The 24,155-nt window shown below is 38.0% G+C and overlaps 1 protein-coding gene across 21 annotated transcripts in view; it reads right to left on the reverse strand.

Moving 5' to 3' along the window:
- The window catches only part of KYNU (kynureninase), a 132,041-nt gene extending 109,323 nt beyond the window's left edge, over positions 1–22,718 (reverse strand). For 18 of the 21 annotated variants that reach the window (XR_014829214.1, XR_014829215.1, XR_014829211.1 and 15 more), the window contains exons 1-2: positions 22,494–22,718; positions 17,121–17,297 (exon numbers count right to left, since the gene is read on the reverse strand). Coding sequence is in view for 4 of the 21 variants with exons in the window: in XM_021075834.2 (XP_020931493.2) it covers positions 17,121–17,289 (169 nt within the window). In the remaining 17 variants the exon portion in view is untranslated. Of the gene's footprint in view, positions 1–7,867; positions 7,912–17,120; positions 17,298–22,493 lie in introns of all 21 variants that reach the window. The other 3 variants (XR_014829223.1, XM_084998889.1, XM_084998890.1) reach the window with 1 other exon arrangement.
- Between the last annotated feature and the right edge of the window lie 1,437 nt (positions 22,719–24,155).

The following is a 24,155-nucleotide window of genomic DNA, read 5'->3' on the forward strand; positions in this document are numbered from 1 at the left end:
TAATCATCTTATTAAAAGCAAAACAAAGCAAAACAAAAGCTGAGATTCCTCACATTTAATTGAATTACTCAAGGTCACAGAAGGTAGATTACTTTCAACTTAATATAGCTGCAGTTATTATAATATATGATTTAATTAGTCTGTTTAAAATATTTTAAGACAGAAATAAAACACATGTGAAATAATTCTAAAGCAAGATTAATACAGGCATCATAAAATAACTCTAGGTTGGTTTTTTTTTCCTTTTATTACAAATTAAAGAGGAAACCTGGAAGTAATCCTGTGATTTGACTGAAAAATAAAGGTAAGTTCCAAAGTTTTTTTTAAATGACTTGCCTACATAATGAATATTTTCTAAAATAAAATTGTTGTAAAAAGGAACTCAGATGTTAAGTCTAAATATTTCATCACTGCAAATTTTTAAAAATTTAGTCCATATGTTTAATGTTTATTGTCAGTACACTATTAGCTAGATATTTATTTGTTAGAATATAATATCAGTTTGCTAATAACATTGTTCTGCTCTGTTTTTTAAAGTAAATGTTTATTGTTTTTAAATACAGTTAATTTTAATTGATTTTTTTTCCTTGAGTGAGAGTTCTACTTCCTGCCTGTTATACTTCAGAAGTCTAATGTACAAGTTGATGTAAAGAAGCAAGGCTGAACTGAAGCCTTGGTCTATAAGGTAAGGGAAAGCATGATTGCTCAAGAGCTGCTTTGGTAAAGCAGTGTCCTGAGATTGGTTGGTATGACTGCTTTCGTGACAATTTTACTGCCTATAGGTATAGGGAAAGAAATCTCTCAGTGGAGTTAACTCCCGCAAGAAATGTATTTATTTGTTTTGAAATAATTTATATTTAAGAGTACTTTTCCACCATATGTCTATGAAATGAAGAAACCCACAGCCCCATTAAAAGGACATTGATAGGTAGGTTTAAGGGCATTATTACAGCGCTCTACCAATGAGGAATTCTAGGCTAAAATTTCAGCATACTGTGCTTATTCATTTTAGAAGTCTGAGCTAAGTTTTTAAAAACAAACAATGAAAAAACAGGAATTCCCCTTGAGGTACACTGGAAATGAATCTGACTAAGGACCATGAGGTTGTGGGTTCAATCCCTGGCCTCACTCAGTGGGTTAAGGATCCAGCATTGCCATGAGCTGTGGTGTAGGTTGCAGACACACCTCAGATCTGGTGTTGCTATGGCTGTGGTGTAGGCCAGCAGCTGTAGCTCCAATTGGACCCTTAACCTGGGAACCTCCATATGAGGCAGGTGCAGCCCTAAAAAGACCAAAAAAAAAAAAAACCAAAAACCAAAAAACAAAAACCAAAAAACAAAACCCCAAATAACAACGAATTCTGTTCTCAAATTGAAGAAGAAAAATAAAAGAAAAAAAAAGAAAGGAAAGGAAAATAAAAGCAAAGACCCTCCTCAGAGATATACAGTGCTTTTGCAGATTGGTGAATGTGAAATGTAAGTGTTCCTGATTGTATTATAATCAGTAATAGAAAGCATAGAGATTCCAGCAGTGAAACTATAGAACTGGAAAACACTGTCAAAAAATAAATTGAATTGACATTTATATAATACTCCAGGAAACAATAGTTGAATAAACATTCTTTTAAATGTACATGGAGAATGCACCAAGACAGACTATTATTCTAGCTCAAAAACAAACCTAAACAGGAGTTCTCTTGTGGCTCAGTGGGTTAAGGATCTAGTGTTGTCACTGCAGTGGCTCAGGTCACTACTATGGTGTGGGTTCAATCCCTAGCCCAGGAAATTCTGCATACTGTGGGTGCAGCAAAATAGAAAATGAAAGTTCTGTGGCCATAACAGCATTAAACTAAAGATCAGTAATAAAAAGAAAAATTTTTAATGTCCAAACACTTGGAAATTTAACACCACATTTCTAAATAAAACGTGGGCCAAAGAAGTCTGACTTTCAAACCTTTGGGATCTACATTTAGGCAAGGAGTTCTTTGATGTGGTACTAAAAACATTAAGTCATAAAAGAAAAAAATTAGCATGTTAAATATCCTCAAAATTAAAAACCTTTGCTCTGTGAAAGATACTATAAGGAGAATTAAAATATAGGCTACAGACATGGAAAAAATGTTTTCATATCATTTTTCCAACAAATGACTTATTGAATATATAAAGAATTGTTAAAATTCAGCAATAAGAAAAGCTCGGTTTAAAAAAATGGTCAATGAGTTCCTGTTTTGGCTTGGTGGAAACGAAACCGACCAGTATCCTTGAGTATGCAGATTTGATCCCTGGCCTGGCTCAGTGGGTTAAGGATCTAGCGTTGCCATGAGCTGTGGTGTAGGTCACAGACACGGCTTGGATCCCACATTGCTGTGGCTGTGGCATGGGCAAGTAGCTGTGGCCTAGACTGAATCCCTAGCTTGGGAATTTTCATATGCTGCAGGTGCAGCCTAAAAAGCAAAAAGTAAATAAATAAATAAAGTCAAAAGATTTGAGCAGATATATTTTAAAGAACATATATGAACACATGAAAAGATAAATCTTAGGTTTATTAGTCATATGAATACCCAAGCAAGATATTACTGCATACATTAGAATGGCTAAAAACTAAATGAAACAACAAAAATCTGACAATACCAACTGCTGGTAAAAATGAGTGACAAAAGTTATTCCCATATATTGCTGAAAGGAATGTACAATTCAAAATGATACAGCCTCTCTGGAAAACAGTTTGGCATTTCAATAAAAAGTTAAAAATACACTCAAAGTATGACCCCACACTCAACTTATAGTATGCTAAAACAGGAATTGACAAACTATGGTTTCTGTGCCAATTCCTCTCCGTGGCCTGTTTTCCTATGGCCTGCAAACTGTAAATAGCTTTTACATTTTTAAATTAAATAAGGGAAAAAAAAGGAAGAGAAAATGAATGTGTGTGGCCTGCCAAGAGGAAAATATTTATTATCTCTCCTTTCACACACAGGCAATAATTTTGATAAACAATTTACTTTCATGCAAGACCCTATGCATGAAGATGTATAGCAGCTATTCATAATCACCAAAACTAGAAACAACTCAAATGTTCTTTAATAGATGAGTGAATAAACAATGGTGCCACATCCCTAAAATAGAATAGTACACAGCAAGAGGAGGGAACACATTTTGGTACAACTTTGATGGATTCAGAGACATCATCGGGGAGGAATACTATTCTTGAAAGATTGCATACAGTGTATGATTCCTTTTATATGACATTCTAGAAAAGGCAAAACTATATGGATGGAAAATACATCAGCAGTCTTCAGAGCTTAGTGGTATAGAGAAAGGATTACGGAGGGCTAAAATGAAGGAGTTTTTTTGAGGGGTTAAGAAAGCATTCTCTATACTGATAGGAGATATGCTTGTATGATTCTATGTGAGAGTTAACACTCAGATTGTACGTCAAAAAAAAGTTTACTGAATATACATTTAAATGATAGCAATATTAATAATAAACTCTCCTGATGAACAAGTAATTTATTTTGTGTTGTGGTAATTAAAAAAAATATTCCACATTCCCTCTTGAGCAGGGGACAGGTTCTTAGGTGGATGGATGAAAGCAGATCTTAGGATGGAATGGTCCAGCAGCACTTTGTTAAAGAGAAGCTTAAGTAAGAACAGGAGAATTGAAGAAGTTTATCCATGTCTGGCTTAAATTAGTAAACTATGGCATTAGTTAAAAAGAAAAAAATGTATATAGAAGGGTAGAAAGTATGTTTAAGTTATGGCTATCATATAAATTATCCCAGATCTGTATGTTGAGTCCTGGAAAAATAAGAGTTTGGAGTAGATTTCTGACAAAACTTGAAAGGTCACTATTCAAATACTGACTATAGAAATAGTGATTTGAGTTCCTGCTTTGGTGCAGTGGGTTAAGAATCCAACTACAATGTGGCCATAATAAACAAATAAATAAATAAGAAGAAATAGAGATTAATCCCAAGGTATTGCACGTAAAAAGGTACTGAGGCAAAATATTAACTCAGGTAGTCAGTATAGGAACATGGGCTTCGATGCATTCTTTGATATGGCCATTGATTAACATTTGTGGTTTAAGGGCTCCAGGGCGTAACATCCCCATAGGCCTTGTTTACTACGGGAGCTCACCTATACCCAGATGGACATTAATCCCTAATACCCTATGACTTACTTTATGGGAAGACAAGGGCAAAGAAACTATGAGACTTAGGAGACTTACGGGACATTACCACCCCTAAGACGCTATTTGACAAGGACTGATATAGGTAATTGAACAAGGCCAATGGGAGAAAACCACATCTTTCTGCAACCCACATTGGTAAACCTCCTGATCTTTTAAGGAATAAAAACCCCTATAGGACAATAGAGAAAGGGGGTTCGTCTCACCCTTCCCAGCAGCCCTGGGAGCTATTTGCTTTTCTTCAATAAAGATTTTGCTTGTTTGCTTGCTTGCTACCTTTGTGTTCATGGAGTTCATTCTTTGACTGCCGTGAACCAGAACCCAGATTCTGGTATCAGGTATCATCTTTCCAGTACAAGACAGTTTTCTTAGGTGCTGGGAATATTCTGTTTATTGGTCTAAAATCTCGTTATTTAGGTACGCTTACATTATGCAATTCAGATTTATTTGAGTTGTTCATTTTATTAAAGAAGAGGTCTATATTTTTCCATTCACTATTATTCAGAAAGTAATGAGCGGAGGCTTCTTTGTGTTGTTGTGTGCCTTAAAAGATTAAAGTCCCTGGCATTGTCCTAAGAGAATATTGCTGTCCTTTTTCTTTACAGAGATTCAATGCTATGGTCCCAACAAGCTCCTTGGACTTTGAATATATTTATAGGAAGAAGATTGAGAAAAACCCTATGGTCACTACAGTCCACTTGCCTATACTCCTTATATACCCTTGGCTAATTGTAGGTCTTATAGTCCTTTATCACATCTGAAATGGTAAGTGGAAGCTCCCTCTGTCTTTTGTGTATTTTAAGAGGAATTTTATACACACTTGAGGGTAAAACTCCCTAAGGAAAAGAGTTCCCAGAACCACGTAAGATCGTACATCACCAGAGGCAAAGTTCAGAGTCTAAACTCTCTTTTTGGAAATCTTTTCTATTCTCAGATCTTTGTCCTCAGGCTGTGGGATTGTGATAAGACATTGTCAGGAGGATGGAATGGTTGGATGAAGATTTGAGATTTCTTCATGAATGCCTTTAGCAATTTACACTACCTTAAAGTCTTGGGTTTCATGAGGTGAAAAAGGTGGGGGCAGACAATGGATCCAAAATAGCTTCTAGCTGGCTTTAAATCACACTCATCTCTCTCCCTCTCTGTCTGTATCATAACTTCTTTTTCTTAATGTGAAAGTAAAATCAAGCCTCTACCTTCCTTTAAAAAAAAAATGCTCTCCTTGTCATTTCAATGAGTAAAGTTAAAGAGATTTAATAATGTTCTTTTAAGTGCTTTAGAACACCACATTTTCCTTGTTCTTCAGTAGTTCTCTTCCTAGATTTCTTCCTTTGTCAGTGCTTTAAATTTTACTTTTACTAATGTCTTCTAAAGCTAAATATGATACCTACATAATACAGTCACACCAAGAGCTTTAACTGTGCTGATGACGCTCAACGTTATATTTTCAAATTAAATTCAATTGCTAGCTGTGCCCTAAATTTCATACTATTCCTCCTCTGCACTAATAGAATTGATAGCTTTGCATTCAGCTTCCAAGTGACACTGAGGGTTGTCACCAGTCAGAGCCATTAAACTTAAACTTGCTTAATGACTAATAAACTAAACCTGCCTTCACTAATCAAGCCAGCTTTGTTTTTAAACAAACATTTGCATATTCTCTAAGTAGCATGCAGCCTAAATAAGAAAAAATCACACAGTCTTTACTGGGAGCAGATATTCTAATACAAAAGAAAAGAGAAGTTTAGAAATAAGTCTACAAAAGAGAGTTCCCATTGTAGCTCAGCGGATTAAGACTCAAAAATAGTGTCCAGGAGGATGCAGATTTGATCTCTGGCCTCTCTCCACATGTTAAGGACCAGGTGTTGCCACAACCTGCACTATAGGTCACAGATATGGCTGTGACCAGTGGTGGCTGTGGCTATGGTTGGCAGTTACAGCCCTCTGATTCCACCCAGAGCCTGGGAACCCTGGCACCGTGGCCATTAAAAAAAATTTTGGAGAAGGAGGCAAGATGGCGGAAGAGTAGGGGGACACACTCAACCTCTCCCACAAACACACACAAAAAAACACATCTACAGGATAAACGACTCACACAGAACAGCAACCAATCGCTGGCAGAAGAACCTAAGCTCCAATAACAGCAAGAATTACATGACATTACTAGGTAAAACAAGGGAAAAGAGGAGAGTGAGAGAAGGGGAATCCGAGCTGGATGGACACTCCTGAAAGGGAACTGCGGAGGAGAAAGAGATCGTGAACCCTGGAAAGTCACCTAGATCAACGGAAAATCAACTGAACCGGAGGAATCTCCAGAGGCAGAGAGGAGTGTAGCAGTAAGCTGGAGTTCTGAAAAGCAGAGCGTGAACCAAACAGATCATTTGAACTATGGGCACAGTCACCAAAAATTGAGACGCCTGGTCGGGGGGTGGGGGGTGCTGAGCACTGAGACCTCGGCTCCGGAGGTTAGTCCCCAGGAAAGGGCTGGGGGGCGGGGAGTGGAGTGGAGACTGCTTGGGAGGTCTAGAAACCAGTCTGTCAAGTTTGATAGGGCAGAGACTGCCTGGGAGACTAGAAAGCAGAGCATCGCAAGGGGGAGGGAGCAATACACTAAGGGCAGAGAAGTGGAAAGCCACATCAGAGGGAACCTGGGAGAAGAACCAGGTCTGTGCCCATGCTGGGGAGGGGAGAGAAGAAGGGCGGGGCCCCCATAGAATACTCCCCATGCCACAGGGAGCTTACTGGCCCACTAGCCATCAGAAAGCTGGCTTCCCAGTGCATTCCCCCCTCCCCTGGCACCCCTTATGCACACACCAGACCTGAGGCTGCCTGCCTTCCAGGAGGGGTGGCCTCAACAATTGCTGGAAGCGACCACCACAGGGGCTGTCCCTGCCTGGGCCTGCTTGCCCTTCCCAGGGGCTACACCCCTGTGGAGCAGCACCAAACACCACCAGTCCCCGGGAAAAGGCCTGCAGCCCAGAAAAGCTAGAACAAGCTTGGCCAGGCCGTGAAAAGATCTGCCTAATACTTGGACAGTCCTTCTGAGTCAGGCTGCTCTGCGGAAGAGCTTCTTGGGTTCACAGCGACCCAGCTAGCCACTGCAGCGCTTGGGGGGTGACGCACTCCTGGCGAACAGCTGCTGAGCACACCCTGTAGCCCAGAAAAAGCTAGAACAAGCTCGGCCAGGCCATGTAAAGATCTGCCTACATTCTCAGACAGTCCTTCTGAGTCAGGTTGCCCTGGGGAAGAGCCTCTGGGGTTCGCAGTGACCCAGGTAGCTGCTCCACCCTTAGGGGGTGCTGCACTCCCGTGGAACAGCTGCCCGGCACCTCCAGCCCCCTGAAAGAGCCCCACAGCCCAAAAACACCAGAGCAAGCTCTGCCCGGCCGAGTGAAATCTGCTCCCATCGTGGTGTGGATCTCCCAGTCCTGTCTGCCCTCAGGAAGTCCTCCTTTGCTTCAGAGAGGCCCTGTTAGCCCCGCCAACACTCCAGAAAAGCCACACTGCCTCAAAAAAGACTGACCAACAACGCCAGCCCTCAGGAAACATTCCACGGCAGTGACAAGGCAAACACTGCCCAGCCATGGAGAGTACAACTCCACCAGGAAAAAGAAAACAACAAGCAAGATGAAGAAGCTGAGAAACCACCCCCAGTTAAACCAACAGGAGAACTCACCTAAAGCAGTCAACAATGAAACAGATCTCTGCAGTCTGACAGACCTGGAGGCCAAAAGAGAAATAGTGAAAATACTGAAGGAATTAAGAGAAGATATGAACAGTAATGCAGATACCCTCAGAAAGGAACTAGAAAATATAAGGAGGAGCCAAGAAAAACAAGAAAATTCATTTGCAGAGATACAAACAGAACTAAGGGCAGTAAAAACCAGAACGAATAATGCAGAAGAACAAATGGGTGATATGGAAGATAGGATAATGGAAATCACCCAATCAGGTCAGCAGACAGAAAAACCTAATCAAAAAACATGAAAGCAATATAAGAGACCTATGGGATAATATAAAGCGGGCCAACCTACACATAATAGGAATTCCAGAAGGAGTAGAAAAAGATAAGGGGATGGAAAATATATTTGAAGAAATTATCGCTGGAAACTTCCCAAATCTAAGGGATACTGAGTTCAGGATACAGGAAGCACAGAGGGCCCCAAACAAGTTGAACCCAAATACACCCACACCAAGACACATTATAATAAAACTGGAAAAAGTTAGCGATAAAGAGAGGATCCTAAGGGCAGCAAGAGAAAAGCAGAATGTTACCTACAAGGGAACCCCCATAAGATTATCAGCTGATTTCTCTACGGAAACTCTACAGGCCAGGAGGGAATGGCAAGAAATATTTAAAGTGCTAAAAGGAAAAAATATGCAACCTAGAATACTCTGTCCAGCAAGAATATCATTTAAAATAGAAGGAGAAATAAAAAATGTTTTCCAACAAACAAACGCTAAAAGAATACAGCAATACAAAACCCAGGCTAAAAGAAATACTGAAAGGGCTTCTCTAAACCAAAAAGAAAGGAAGAAAAGAAAGGGAGGAAAAAGGGAAAAAAAAAAAGAGGAAGAACTAAGATTGAGGAAACCACAATCAGAGAGCAGTCACTCAAATAAGCCAGCATACAGATTTAATCATGAACATGTCTCAAACAACATACATTTAAAAAGAAAAAAAAAAGAGTCATCAAAATCATAAAATGTGGGCAAGGGATGTTAGGAAATAAATAGACCCTTTTTGTTTGTTTGTTTGTCTCTCTTCTTAATTTTAATATCGTAATGAAGTGTTTGAACCTACAGGACCATCAGTCTAAAACACACAATTATAGGAAGGGGTTAGCATACTTAGAAAACAGGGCAACCACAAGCCAAAACCAAATATTGCATTCTCAAAAAAATGAAAAAAAAAAAAAAAAAAAAAAAACCACTCAAACAGATAATAACCGGAGACCATCCAACCAAAAAGAGAAAGGAAGAATGGAGAACCATAGAATCAACTAGAACACAAGGTTCAAAATGGCAATAAATAGTCATCTATCAATTATCACTTTAAATGTCAATGGACTGAATGCTCCAATCAAAAGACACAGAGTGGCTGAGTGGATAAAAAGGCAAAAACCTTCAATATGCTGCCTACAAGAAACTCACCTTAGGACAAAGGATACATATAGATTGAAAGCAAAGGGGTGGGAAAGAATATTTCATGCCAATAGACGTGACAGGAAAGCAGGAGTTGCAATACTCGTATCAGACAAAATAGACTTTAAAACAAAAGACATAAAGAAAGACAAAGAAGGACACTATTTAATGATTAAGGGATCCATCCAAGGAGAGGCTGTTACTATCGTCAACATATGTGCCCCAAATACAGGAGCACTCCGATACATACAACAAATATTAACAGACATAAAGGGAGAAATCGATGGGAATACAGTCAGAGTAGGAGATATTAATACCCCACTCACTCCAATGGACAGATCCTCTAGACAGAAAACCAGTAAAACAATAGAGATCTTGAAGGAAACAATAGAAAAGTTAGACTTAATCGATATCTTCAGGACACTACATCCAAAAAAATCAGAATACACACTCTTCTCAAATGCACATCGAACATTCTCAAGAATCGACCACATATTGGGACACAAAGCGAACCTCAGCAAATTTAGGAGCATAGAAATTATCTCAAGTATCTTCTCTGACCACAATGCCATGAAATTAGAAATCAACCATGGAAAAAGAAATGAGAAAAAAACCTCCTACATGGAGATTAAACAACATGCTACTAAAAAACCAATGGGTCAGTGAGGCAATCAAGAAGGAAATTAAAAACTACCTTGACACAAATGACAATGAAGACACAACCTCTCAAAATCTATGGGATGCTGCGAAAGCAGTGCTCGGAGGGAAATTTATAGCGATACAGGCCTTTCTCAAAAAAGAAGAAAGATCCCAAATTGACAACTTAACCCTCCACCTAAATGAATTAGAAAAAAGAACAAAAAAGACCTAAAGTCAGCAGAAGGAAGGAAATTATAAAGATCAAAGAAGAAATCAATAAAATACAGATTCAAAAAACAATGGAGAAAATTAATAAAACCAAGAGCTGGTTCTTTGAAAAGGTAAACCAAATTGACAAACCCCTGGCCAGCCTCACTAAAAAGAGGAGAGAAAGAACTCAAATAACCAAAATTCTAAATGAAAAAGGAGAAATCACAATGGATACTGCAAAAATACAAAAAACAATAAGAGAATAGTATGAACAACTATATGCCAACAAGTTTGACAATCTGGAAGAAATGGACAATTTTCTAGAATCTTACAGCCTGCCAAAACTGAATCAAGAAGAAACAGACCAACTGAACAGACTGATCACTAGAAATGAAATTGAAGAGGTCATAAAAACACTCCCTACTAATAAAAGTCCAGGACCAGATGGCTTCACAGGCAAATTCTACCAAACCTATAAAGAGGAACTGGTGCCCATCCTCCTTAAACTCTTTCAAAAGGTTGAAGAAGAAGGAACACTCCCAAAGACATTCTAGGATGCCACCATCACCCTCATTCCAAAACCAGACAGAGATACCACCAAAAAAGAAAACTATCGGCCAATATCTTTGATGAATATGGATGCAAAAATTCTCAACAAAATCTTAGCCAACCGAATCCAGCAGCATATCAAAAACATCATACACCATGACCAGGTAGGGTTCATCCCAGGTTCACAAGGATGGTTCAACATATGCAAATCAATCAACGTCATACACCACATTCGCAAAAGAAAAGTCAAAAATCATAGGATCATCTCAATAGTCACAGAAAAAGCATTTGACAAAGTCCAACATCCATTCATGATCAAGACCCTCGCCAAAGTGGTATAGAGGGAACATTCCTGAACATAATCAAAGCCATTTATGACAAACCCACAGCAGCTATAATACTCACTGGGGAAAAACTGAAAGCCTTCTCACTCAAATCTGGAACAAGACAGGGATGCCCACTCTCACCACTGCTCTTCAACATCGTTTTGAAAGTCCTAGCCACAGCAATTAGACAATCAAAAGAAATAAAAGGCATCCATATAGGAAGAGAGGAGATAAAACCGTCTCTGTACGCAGATGACCTGATACTATACATAGAAAACCCTAAGGACTCAACCCAAAAACTCCTTGAACTGATTAATAAATTCAGCAAAGTAGCAGGCTATGAGATGAACATTCAGAAGTCAGGTGCATTTCTGTATACCAGCAATGAAACATTAGAAAAGGAATACAATAATACGATACCTTTTAAAATTGCACCTCACAAAATCAAATACCTCGGAATACACCTGACCAAGGAGGTAAAGGACTGATATGCTGAGAACAATAAAACTATAATCAAAGAAATCAAAGAAGATATAAAGAAATGGAAAGATATTCCATGTTCCTGGATTGGAAAATTCAGTACTGTAAAAATGGCCATACTCCCCAAAGCAAGCTACAGATTCAATGCAGTCCCTATCAAATGACCCATGACATTTTTCACAGAACTAGAACAAACAATCCAAACATTTATATGGAACAACAAAAGACCCAGAATCGCCAAAGCAATCCTGAGAAACAAAAACCAAGCAGGAGGCATCACTCTCCCAGACTTCAAGAAATACTACAAAGCCACAGTCATCAAAACAGTGTGCTACTGCTATCAAAACAGACAGACAGACAGACAGACCAATGGAACAGAATAGAGAATCCGGAAATAAACCCTGACACCTATGGTCAATTAATCTTTGACAAGGGAGGCAAGAACATCAAATGGGAAAAAGACAGTCTATTCAGCAAGCATTGCTGGCAAACCTGGACAGCTGCATGCAAAGCAATGAAACAAGAACACCCCCTCACACCATGCACAAAAATAAACTCAAAATGGCTGAAAGACTTAAACGTAAGACAGGACACCATCAAACTCCTAGACGAGAACATAGGCAAAACACTCTCTGACCTCAACATCATGAAATATTTCCTCAGGTCAGTCTCCCAAAGCATTAGAAATAAGAGCAAAAATAAACCCATGGGACCTCATCAAACTGAAAAGCTTTTGCACAGAAAGGGAAACCCAAAAGAAACCAAAAAGACAACTTTCAGAATCGGAGAAAATAGTTTCAAATGATGCAACCGACAAGGGCTTAATCTCTAGAATATACAAGCAACTTATACAACTCAACAGCAAAAAAGCCCATCAACCAATGGAAAAGTGGGCAAAAGACCCGAATAGGCTGTTCTCCAAGGAAGCTATACAGATGGCCAGCAAACACATGAAAAAATGCTCAACATCGCTGATCATAAGAGAAATGCAAATCAAAACTACCATGAGATACCACCTCACACCAGTCAGAATGGCCCTCATTAATAAGTCCACAAATAACAAGTGCTGGAGGGGGTGTGGAGAAAAGGGAACCCTCCTGCACTGTTGGTGGGAATGTAAACTGGTACAGCCACTATGGAGAACAGTTTGGAGATACCTTAGAAATCTATACATAGACCTTCCATATGACCCCGCAATCCCACTCTTGGGCATCTATCCGGACAAAACTCTCCTTAAAAGAGACACGTGCACCCGCATGTTCATTGCAGCACTTTTCACAATAGCCAGGACATGGAGACAACCCAAATGTCCATCGACAGATGATTGGATTAGGAAGGTGTGGTGTATATATACACAATGGAATACTACTCAGCCATAAAAAAGAACGACATAATGCCATTTGCAGCAACATGGATGGAACTAGAGACTCTCATACTGAGTGAAATGAGCCAGAAAGACAAAGACAAATACCATATGATATCACTTATAACTGGAATCTAATATCCAGCACAAGTGAACATCTCCACAGAAAAGAAAATCATGGACTTGGAAAAATAGACTTGTGGCTGCCTGATGGGAGAGGGAGGGAGTGGGAGGGATCAGGAGCTTGGGCTTATCAGACACAACTTAGAATAGATTTACAAGGAGATCCTGCTGAGTAGCATTGAGAACTATGTCTAGATTCTCATATTGCAACAGAACAAAGGGTGGGGGAAAAAATGTATACATGTAAGGATAACTTGATCCCCTTGCTGTACAGTGGGAAAAAAATAAATTATAAAAAAATTGTGGAATGCAACTGCCATGAGAAGTTCAAAGTATCTATAAAATTAAGCTTTTAATTAAGAAATACTCCCTTGTTTTTCTTGTGGATATTAGATATTTGAGTCAAAAATCACCTAGTCATAAATATAGCTTTTCTAGTTTATGCCTTTGTTTAACATAGCACTAGCTATTGTTGAATGAAGAATTCTAGTTTATGTTGAAAATCACACTTTCCCATATTTTGTTTACTGATACCTCATACTTGTCACTGTCTTCTGAGACTAACAATAGTTGAACTGAAAAGGCTCCATTATGTTATAAGGAATCCCGGATACAAACTCAAGAGTGGCAATTTTCTATGTCAATCTTAAAAACCCAGGTTAAATATCACAAAGTCAGAATAATAGTCGAACTTTTTTGGATAGCTTAATTTTTTTTTTTTTTTGTCACTTGTCTTTTTAAGGCTGCACCCATGGTATATGGCGGTTCCCAGGCTAGGAGTCGAATCAGAGCTACAGCTGCTGGCCTACGCCAGAGCCACAGCAACTTGGGATCCGAGCTGTGTCTGTGACCTACACCACAGTACGCGGCAACGCCAGATCCTTAACCCACTGAGCAAAGCCAGGGATATTGGGCATATATCCGGACAAAACTCTACTAGTCGGGTTTGTTAACCACTGAGTCTCGAAGGGAACTCCTGGATAGCTTAAATTTAGCTTTACTAAAGATGGTTGGCAGTGTGAACTTGAATAGCCACCAGGCTTATCTTCACCTCTATATCCTTGATGCTCACTTGCTCACTTTATTCTTATCACAAATGTTATCTTATCAGTGTTTCCTTCCTGAGTAAAATAACACTCTTCCCACCCTCCCAGACCTCAGGACACTTAGAGCACTACCCCACAAGGTATACATTACATTGTTTGTAATTTTGATTATCTGTCTCTTCACATTAGCATGACAGTTCAGGTTTGTTGCTCTTTAGTTCACTGATAAACTGATCTGAGAATAGTGTCTTGAGCAGAGTAAGTGCTTAATATTTATCTGTTGAAAGGATGAACCTTCAGAGAGTAAGGAACTCCTAGACTGAGAATAATGAGAATAAGAATTAACAGATTCAGTTCTATATGATACCCCCCTAAGTGCCATCTTGAATCAGAGTTTCTGATTTAGTAATTCTGGGGTGGTGACCAAGAACTTGCTAGTTTTGGTAAATTCCCTGGTGGTCTATATGTGCTGGTTAAGAGACCACACACTTTGACAATAACTAATTTAGAAAAACTCTTGGGGTTAATGAAGTACATTGTTTTTATCATTCAAAACTTTTATTGAATCAATTCATCTTCTTTCCCTTTATATTTCTTTAAGAATTAGCAACAATTTAGCCTAGATTATAATTTTTAAGTTATTTCCTATTAGATATATAATTAAAACAAATGTGATACCTATAGTCAGAATGCTAGAGTCAACTCTTAAGTATAATAAAGTGATTAGATGTACTTTACTCTTGCTACCTGAGTTGTTTTTTGTTTGTTTGTTTGTTTGTTTGGGGCTGCCCTGCAGCACATGGAATTCCTGGGAGGGCCAGTGACAAGATCTGGTGCAGCAACACCAGATCCTGTAACCCACTGTTCCAGCCAGGTATTAAATCTCTGTCCTGGCACTGCAGAGACACCAACAATCCTGTTCCACCACAGTGGTAACTCCATTACCTGAATTCTGTTTAAATTATCTCAAAGTTTAATATAAGGGTCCTCTGTTGATATGGTATTAAAATCAGACCACAGTGCCTCCCAGGACAAACACTGTGAATTTCATCAGTGCTTTATACCACAAATTCATTGAGCTGGGAATGGAAAAGTTGGATTCGAAAGCAAGTTTCAGAGATTGGGGGATGGGTAGGGAGGTGTGTAAAGGTAACTAACAAATATTTGTTGAATGCAAGTGATTCAATATGAGAATGAAAGGTAAGTTAGTTAATGAGGCTTAGGTTCAGTAACAGAAAAAGTGATGAATTCAAAATAGCATGTTAACACTCTGTATACTCATTCATTTCAGTAAGTTTTTGTACCTAGAAACTCAAAATTAGGTCCTACCTCAAATCCCTAATGGTATTATGTAGAAGAACACATCTTAAGAAAAGAACGACCTCAGTGTTCAGGAAGTACTCTATTGCTTATATATGGGTGTCTAGATGTGGCTATTATTTAGTGTTATTTCCTAAGAAAGCTCAGTCCAGGCTGCAGCCACAGTGTACCACTGGCCACTTTCTCTCTTCAGTGCTTCTGCCATGTTCTTCTTTCTCTCTGTAATACCATCATCTGCCCTCAGTGGAAAGGTTTTTTTAGTATATTTATTTGGTTACTTTATTGTATCTGTTTTTCTTATCACTCCTGAACAGGAATAATTTTTTTTAATCCTGAGGAAATGACAGCTTTTAATAAATGGCATAAAGCTCTAGAGCCCTGATCCCCAAATTATAGTTTTGTGTTTTGTGAAGAGAAGGCAACCTTAATCTGTGGCACTCCAGAGTTCTGCTGTCATCCCTGAGCTGGGGGCTCATCAAAGCCCCTAGGAGGCTGGAAAGCCCATGGGTTCAGGGTCACCAAAGCCAGATTAAGTGGGTGCTGAGTATTTTGGAGGACTTATACACTATGTTTTGTATGTCACTAGATCCCTTCCTTCCCATAACTGATATAATACTCCTAGATTTAATTTCATCATTTTTCACACATTAATAATTCTTTCTATCCCTTAAGTTTTGAACCAAATCGTCCTTTAATTCTAGATTCTAGAAAGACATAGTTTTTTCCTGTGATCTCAGAGCACTTCCTTTACAACTGAATTTTATCTGGTCTCATCAATGTCTTCCTCAATTGATATTAAGCAACTTTAAATTGGATATAGAGCTTCCTCTTATTTTATCCTTCTATAATTCTACAGGGTGCCATTGTATGTTACATAATAAAAATGAGCCAAATAAGACAGTTATGTCACCCTGTCTCATAAATCATGTCTTAAAATCATATTAGCTTGGACTATGAGTATCTAAAATTGTACCTGCCTTACTTAACCTGAAGGAAAAAGGAAATTAGACTGAGTTATAAAGTATGTGAAACTCATTTGTATGGAGCAATTCCATTCAACTGAGTAGCCTTTTGATCAGTGTAAAATGGAGCAAAGCCAGATACGAAACATTTTGTTTAATACCTGTGCTACCTGTGTTCTTTTTCTTAAACAGACCATCCCTCATATCCCTCCCAAAAACAAGAACAGAGTCAGTCTAGTGATATGCATTTCTTAGGCATTGATTTTAGTTTATTTTCTGGAAAGTCTTATATATGCCACAGCACACAAAGATGGCTATTTATGTGACACCCCTGCTAATATACCCAAGTTCCAAAATAATATTTCCTCTTAGACAAACATGCTGTCATAAACTAGGTGCCATAAAATAATAGATATCCCAATACTATATTGAAAAGGAATTGTTTTGAGCTCTAAGTGCTTACAGAACAAGTAAATGTATCTGCCTATAATTTTCAATCAGGCACTCTATTGTTCAGAGAACTAGATGACAGTATAAGAACTCTGTATGTATTTTGTTCAGGAGAGAGGAGGAGACAAAGAATCTGAGACTAAGGTAGGGTGACAGGTTGATTTAGCACCACCAGGAACCTGCTGTTTTTCAGATACAATTGCAGTGACTCTATTATGTAACAGAACAATGATTCTCAAAGATTTATGATAAACATACACAGTGGCAAATAAAAGTTAATAAATTGATTAAGTAAAAATCCTTCCACTATTCTTACTTGGAGGAAGATCCTGCTTTTTGGGAATATAAAAACACTCCCTGAAGTGCTTCATCTCATCTTCCTCATCGAGGCGGAGGGCGACCCTCTCATCTGTTGGGTGACATCTAAGTTCAGATGCAATGCGTTGTAGTGTGTCAGCTGGTAACTCAAGAGGTGAAGATTCCATTACGAGTTCTTTAAAAATAAATTTAAAAAAATTAAAAATAATCTAGCCACCATCATTCTTTTCCTGTAGAAAATTAGCCTTTTATGTTAAACACTTTGTTTTAACTAAGATGTTCATTTTACCAGTCTCACAAGTAATATAATTAACAATCAGCATTAAACCCCATGCCTGAGTTTTTCTCATGTATATCATAATGAAATTAATAGTAGCTTAGGGATGTTGAAAAGACTGAGTTAGGTGGTGGTGCTCAAAACAAAATAAGCTCTCAATAAATGTTGGCTTTTTCCATTTTTATTTTTGGGAAATGGTCCAAATTAGTGATTTTCGAACATATGTAATATCATCACATTTTACCTTAGGTGTCTTTCCGGGGGTGACAGTAAAGATGCTTTTGTCAAAGTGTAGAATAAAAGTGCCCCACCTGCCTTATCCTTCTCCCTAGCCCACCTCCACTACCCATCCCCAGTGATTCTTGTATAATAGTTTTAAAAATATGGACATTTATACAATAGAATCTTAACAAATTCTTTACTGTGAATAAAAACAGTATTGATGAAGAAGTATTTAAATACCCTAAATAATGTTAGTTATTTTTGCCTTATGAAGACCAAAGAGATCCTATTGCTGATAATAAGAAACTGCTCTTTCACAATCATATATAACATCTTTGAACAAAGCAGGACCCTGTGGTGTTTCTTGAAACTGCATTCTGTTTCACTTAATCATCATTTAACACTTCCCATCTTTTTGGAAAGAAAATTTAAATTTCTGAAAGGGACAATAATGGAAATTTACATTTATTTGTATTAATTTCCCAAAGTTTCAGTTTTTTGAAATTGAGCAAGGTTTCCTGTTCAAGATGGAAGAGCAGGAAGACTGTAAACTCACCCACACCACAGACATACTGAGTCTACAGCTACAGGTGGAACAGTTTCCTCAGGAAAAAACCAAAAGGCTCACTGAGCATTAACTACACATTAGAAAAATAAGGAAACCACATTGAAGTGAGGAGGGGAGGCTGGGACCTTCACACCCACCTCTTGCCTGTGTGGCAACCCACAATCAGGAGGGAATCAAAATCTGAAGCTTCTCCCAGAGGAGCAAAGGGTCCAAACTACACATCAGATACCTCAACTCTTAAGGTATTTATGAGACAAGAGCCTGAAACATCAAATTTTGAAAATCAGTAGGTCTGGACTCCTAAGACCAGTAGGGATGAGTGTAAGAGGACAGTAATACCTCTTAATGAGCTTGTGTGCTCAGATTCACCTGTCCCAGGACAGCCAATGATGCTCATAGGCATACCAATCATGCTTAGCCTTAAAGTAAACTCACCTGCTTATATTAAAACTTCTATTAGAGAAGTAGACATCTAATTTATTTTATTTTATTTTATTTTATTTTATTTTTTTATTTTATTTTATTTTATTTTATTTTATTTATGTTTGGCTTTTTAGGGCCACACCAGCAGCATGTGGAAGTTACCAGACTAGGGGTCTAAAGAGAGCTACAGCTGCCGGCCTACACCTCAACCACAGCAACTCAGGATCTAAGCTGCATCTGCTACCTACACCACGGCTCAGGGCAACGCCAGATCCCTGACCTGCAGGGTGCATGCCAGGAATTGAACCTGCACCCTCATGGATACTAGTTGAATTTGTTTCTGCTGTGCCACAGTGGGAACCTCCTGGACATCTGATTTAACACACACATCTAGAAGCCTGCTGGAAAATGCCCTGGGGACAGAGACTGGTGGGTGTTAGGAAATATTATCAGACTAGCTTTCTTCACATATTTAATGCTTTGTTGACTCCATATATACTGTCCTCTATTTATTTACTCTTTGAACAGATATTTATTGAGCAACTCCAGTGTGGTTTCAGCCACTCTGCTGGACTCTTGATTCACCAAAGACAGCACACCGTTTTGTCAGTGCTCTGTCAGTGACTTGCTATACAAGCTCTAACTCTAGCCCAACAGTCATTACGGTGTTTAGCTGAGCATATAATCCACTTTTTTTCAGGAATCTGAGCTGTGAAATATAGCTATTCATTTGTTAGAAACAGAAGCAAAAATTTGAAAGAATTGTAGAAAGAAGCAGTAAAATGGTAGGGTCTAGAAGGTGTATTGTCATGAGTGATTCATTTTTCAGAGTCAAATGGAACCACTGACTGTTAAAACATGAAGTGATTCCAACAGCGAGTAAGAATCACTTAGTTACAGGATTGCAAGAGATAAACTAGCTATGGCTTCTGAAAAAGTGCTAGACAAGCCAGTCAGGAAAGTCACTGAATCCTTCCATGCAACAAACTATGTGCAGGACTTGGGAGGCCACTAGGGAGGCTGTTCCAAAAAGCTCATGAGCTGTTTTTCTGCCTGTCAAGTGTGTTCTTGCTATAAACCCACTACGTGTAGTAGCTTGATTGACTTGCTGGTCCATCCTACTGAACTGTATTCTACCAGAGGTCTTGAATTTTGTTTAATTTGTCTTTGTAGCCACCTCATCCCTGGGCAGTGTCTTTTAGATAGAGTGTTTCCTCAAAATGGCAATTTTGAATGAGATACACAAAATATCTTGGTGAGCTACCTGACAAGATTAATGACTGTTAGTAAAGGAATACCCTCCTCATTCCAACCAAAGGAGAAATAAAGGTATATTTTCAATGGACTTCAATCAAGAGAGCATGACTTACATTTGAGACTTCCTTTGGAAAATCAGCATTTTCAGCATTTTCACTGAGGTTGACTCTAAACTCTAAATAGGTTACCTAAGTAAACAGATTAATTTGCTACTGTCACATTCCCAGTAAAATTCCATTTCCTTTATTAAAAAAAAAAAGATATTCAGAAGTTCTCGTTATGGCACACTGGAAACAAACCTGACTAGTGTCTGCGAGGACTTGGGTTTGATCCCTGGCCTTGCTCAGTGGGTCAAGGATCTGGGCATTGCTGTGAGCTGTGGTGTAGGTATCAGACTCGGCTCAGATCTGGCATTGCAGTAACTGTGGTGTAGGCCAGCAGTTGCAGCTGTGATTCTACCACTAGCCTGGGAACTTACATTGCCACAAATGCAGCCCCAAAAAGCAGAAAAAAAAAAAAAAAAGAAAAGAAAGATATTCATACTAACTATTAAGCCTCTTTATATTTGTTTCTTATTTAATCCTTGCAACAATTCTAAGAGTTCAGAGTCAATTTCTCCTGTTTCAAGAGCAAAGTCTGTAATCAGAGTAGAAACAAAAGTTACAGGGAAAGATAATAGAACTCACAATTTGGGAATGCACTTTGCCTGAGAAGCTAAGTCAGCTGTGCTTGTCTGACAGGGCATTTGGGTGGAATGTGCATTCCTGACCTGAGACTTGAATTTTCTTTAATCTTGTTCCCCTGATTTTTTTTCTCCAATATTTCTTTGGCTCTTTCTCTCCCTTTATTTCTTTTTTAAGCCCTGTACTGTCTGCAAAGCACCACAGGCTATAAATCCATCTATTCTTTTAAATCAATCCTTCCAAGTCTCAGCCAGGCAAAAGTTAAGGTAGCTGGTCCTACTGATGGGCCTGTTATAGCCCAGGTGTCAAAACCTCACCTGCACTGACAAGATACCTGCTGGCGAAACAGTCTTTCCAGAAGAACGTACTTGGTCTCACCCTGCCATCATGCACCGCCTTCAACAGAAGTATATATAATCCTGAGTGCCCAACACAGTGCCCTCACTCCAAGAAAGCAATTTATTAATTTTTATAAAGCAAGACTTATAACAATTCCTACTTAATTCTACACTTACCCCACCATTAAGAAAATTCGTACTTCAAATCATAATTTTTTGCCTGATTGGGTTTACCATTTGCAGGTAAATGGACATGCTCTTATACGGAAATAAAGAAATTCATCAAGTTTAAAGAACTGCACATTTTATATTTCACTTATTTAGTGTTAATTTTATTAAGAAAGTGGGCGTATACACATATAATCTTAGTCACGTCGCCTAACATTTCTGTGTTGCAATGTTATATAAAACTAATTTAAATTCTACTTTAGAAGATTATGGTTAGGATCAAATAAAATTAAGTATATTCCTTTATAAAGAGATCAAAGATAATCTCATGTTTTCATATTAATACCTTGTGATGAAACTTGCCATTTTATCCTCAGTATAGCTTTTGAAATTTTGTAAATTGCATTTTCAGTTTTATTTACACAGCTAAAACTAAAGCAGAAACTTTTATAATCGTAAAAACTTTTTTATGGGATCATGGAATTCAGGAGCTTCTAATCACCCACAGGTCTAAGGTTAAATAGTTAAATAGTACTGTGAGTATCCAGTGGTTAATGTTTACACAGCTTCAGGTTTCATGCCTGAAATGACCAACTTATTCACATGAGTTCAAAGTTTAGAACCTGGTAAAGCAAATTAGAAAGAAAATGTGTAGCTTTTCATTGAGAAAGAAAATATTGTTTAACATATATGCACAGAGCAATGCTCTTTAAGGATATCATTTTTTGATAAATGAGTGACATCACTGTCACAACTGCATATTTGATATCTAAGATTATATGAATTACATGCTGAGTTTTACATGAAAAATACAATGCATTTGTACCAATATCACTACTTAAAAAACACCACTTCCTCCTCAAAATAAAAGCAAGAAAGAAAAAAAGAAACTCTTAGTTATATTAAAAAAAAGTGTATCAACTCTCCATTCTTAGGCAAACATTTCACAAAGTGAAAGGGGAAGAAGTCCTGCTCAAGAAGCAGACATTTTTCACTTCTCTAAATGAATATTTCATATGACTAATAGAACCGTAAGACAACTGGAGTTACCAGAAAACACAGAACCCAAAGCTTATTTAATTGTCTGAATTTTGATTTTAAATCTTACCATTTAATAAGTACTAAGATTATCTTTACTCAATTATAACCATCTTTTATAGATGAATTGAAGGGTACTATTGATAGTAATTCTTTCTTTCTTTTCTTTTTTTTTAACTATATTGGTAAAAGTCTCCTAATTTAAACCACACTTTGGAAAGTGGGGATTGCACCATTTTTATGAAAATAATTTGGAGGAAAAAAAAAGTATAAGAAACTGGCAAAAAGAACCTCTAAAGCATTATGACAAAGATTTTAGTAGAGAGACTCTCCTTTTTGGAAAAGTCACTGAATATATATTTGTGTACACAGTGTGTATCAGTCTCTAAGGACTTACCAGCTAGGATTCCAGTGGGGTCCACAGCTCCCGTGTCTCTTCTTTAACGAAAATAAAACTTCTCAAAGTTCCTTATAAATTTATCGTCAGACTTCTGACTGAGAAATTGAAAGCACTTTTGCTCAGACTCCACCCTTTGGGGAATTTGTGACCTAACTTTAGTTCCTCTCACTCTATGTATTTGGTTTACAAGTCTCCTGTCACTGATAGGCATCTAAATAAAATGCTGCTCCTGCTATTTCAAACACTAGAGGCTCTGTTTAGGGAATTGTCCCCTAGGAGCTTTGCACTTTAGACTTAGGCAAACACTTCTTTTTCCGCCAACTAAGATCTCTGGGAATTTGAGCTATATCCTATAATAATGCTATAGTAAGTAGATTATCCTCATTTTAATGTAAACTGAACCAATGAGTTTATCCAGGAACTAACCCCCCCAAATTTGCACCTCTTCATTGTTATGGGTTCTGGCATACATCAAAAACTAGAAAAAGTTATTCCCCAACTCTGGGAGACAAGGAAAACTTGGATGTTGAGGCAGTACCCCATTGCCAAATATATTGTGAGTTTCAATATAAAAAGCCAGAGTTTGAGGTTTAGTGAATTAACATTTTAGTCAAAAGTTTAACGTTGGCCCGCAATTCTAGAATATATTTTATTGCCCCATATGTGCATTTTTAAAACTCCTAGATCATAAATCTAGACAGTTATCAAATCAATTAAGAAAGAAAGTTTGAAGATCAACTGGAAACTAATCTAGGAAACTTCATGAATGGAAACTGTTCCTGTAAGCCTGTGGGATATCTCTTGTTCGATCGTCCTTAGCCCTTTATGCTTATTCAGGAGCTTAGGTCTTTTGGTGAATATCCTGTTAGGTATTAAAAACTAAGAGCAAAGAGTTTCAGAAGTAAAGTCAAACATAAAGACTGGGCCTGAATAATTGAATCACTTGTACATCTTCACCTTGTTGAGCCTCCACAATACACCAGGTATAGCATAATTTGATTCAATCATCTTTCCCATTCTCTGTCATGTAACTCTGGACAAGTTTCCTAACCTGTACTGAGGCTCAGTATTCCCTCCATCAAATGGAGACATAAAAGTACATTTCCTTCATGATTAGTGAGATATAAAAGAAAGCATGTAGAAAGCCAGTGCAACAAGACACATAAGTTAATAAGAAACATATCTTTTTTTCTTTTATTTTTTTCATCAATTAACCAGACCAAAGGTACTACCCCACAGTGTCCAAGAGTTGGGGATAAAATACATGAAATTACTTTCATCAAGTAAAATGAACAGTAAAAATAAAATATATTTTATCTCATCAATCCTATCATTATGATAATGCTATATAATAAGTAGATAGTCTTAATTTTATTAAATTAGTTCATTTTTTTTCTATTTTTTTTCCACTGTACAGCAAGGAGATCAAGTTATCCTAACATGTATACATTTTTCCCCCACCCTTTGTTCTGTTGCAATATGAGAATCTAGACATAGTTCTCAATGCTACTCAGCAGAATCTCCTTGTAAATCTATTCTAAGTTGTGTCTGATAAGCCCAAGCTCCTGATCCCTCCCACTCCCTCCCTCTCCCATCAGGCAGCCACAAGTCTGTTTTCCAAGTCCATGATTTTCTTTTCTGTGGAGTTGTTCACTTGTG

This window comes from Sus scrofa, chromosome 15 (assembly GCF_054392235.1).
Source record: "Sus scrofa isolate SSC_HxYL_T2T_F1_AM1 chromosome 15, Sscrofa_HxYL_maternal_Yorkshire_Landrace_v2.0, whole genome shotgun sequence".
Taxonomy (NCBI): domain Eukaryota; kingdom Metazoa; phylum Chordata; class Mammalia; order Artiodactyla; family Suidae; genus Sus; species Sus scrofa.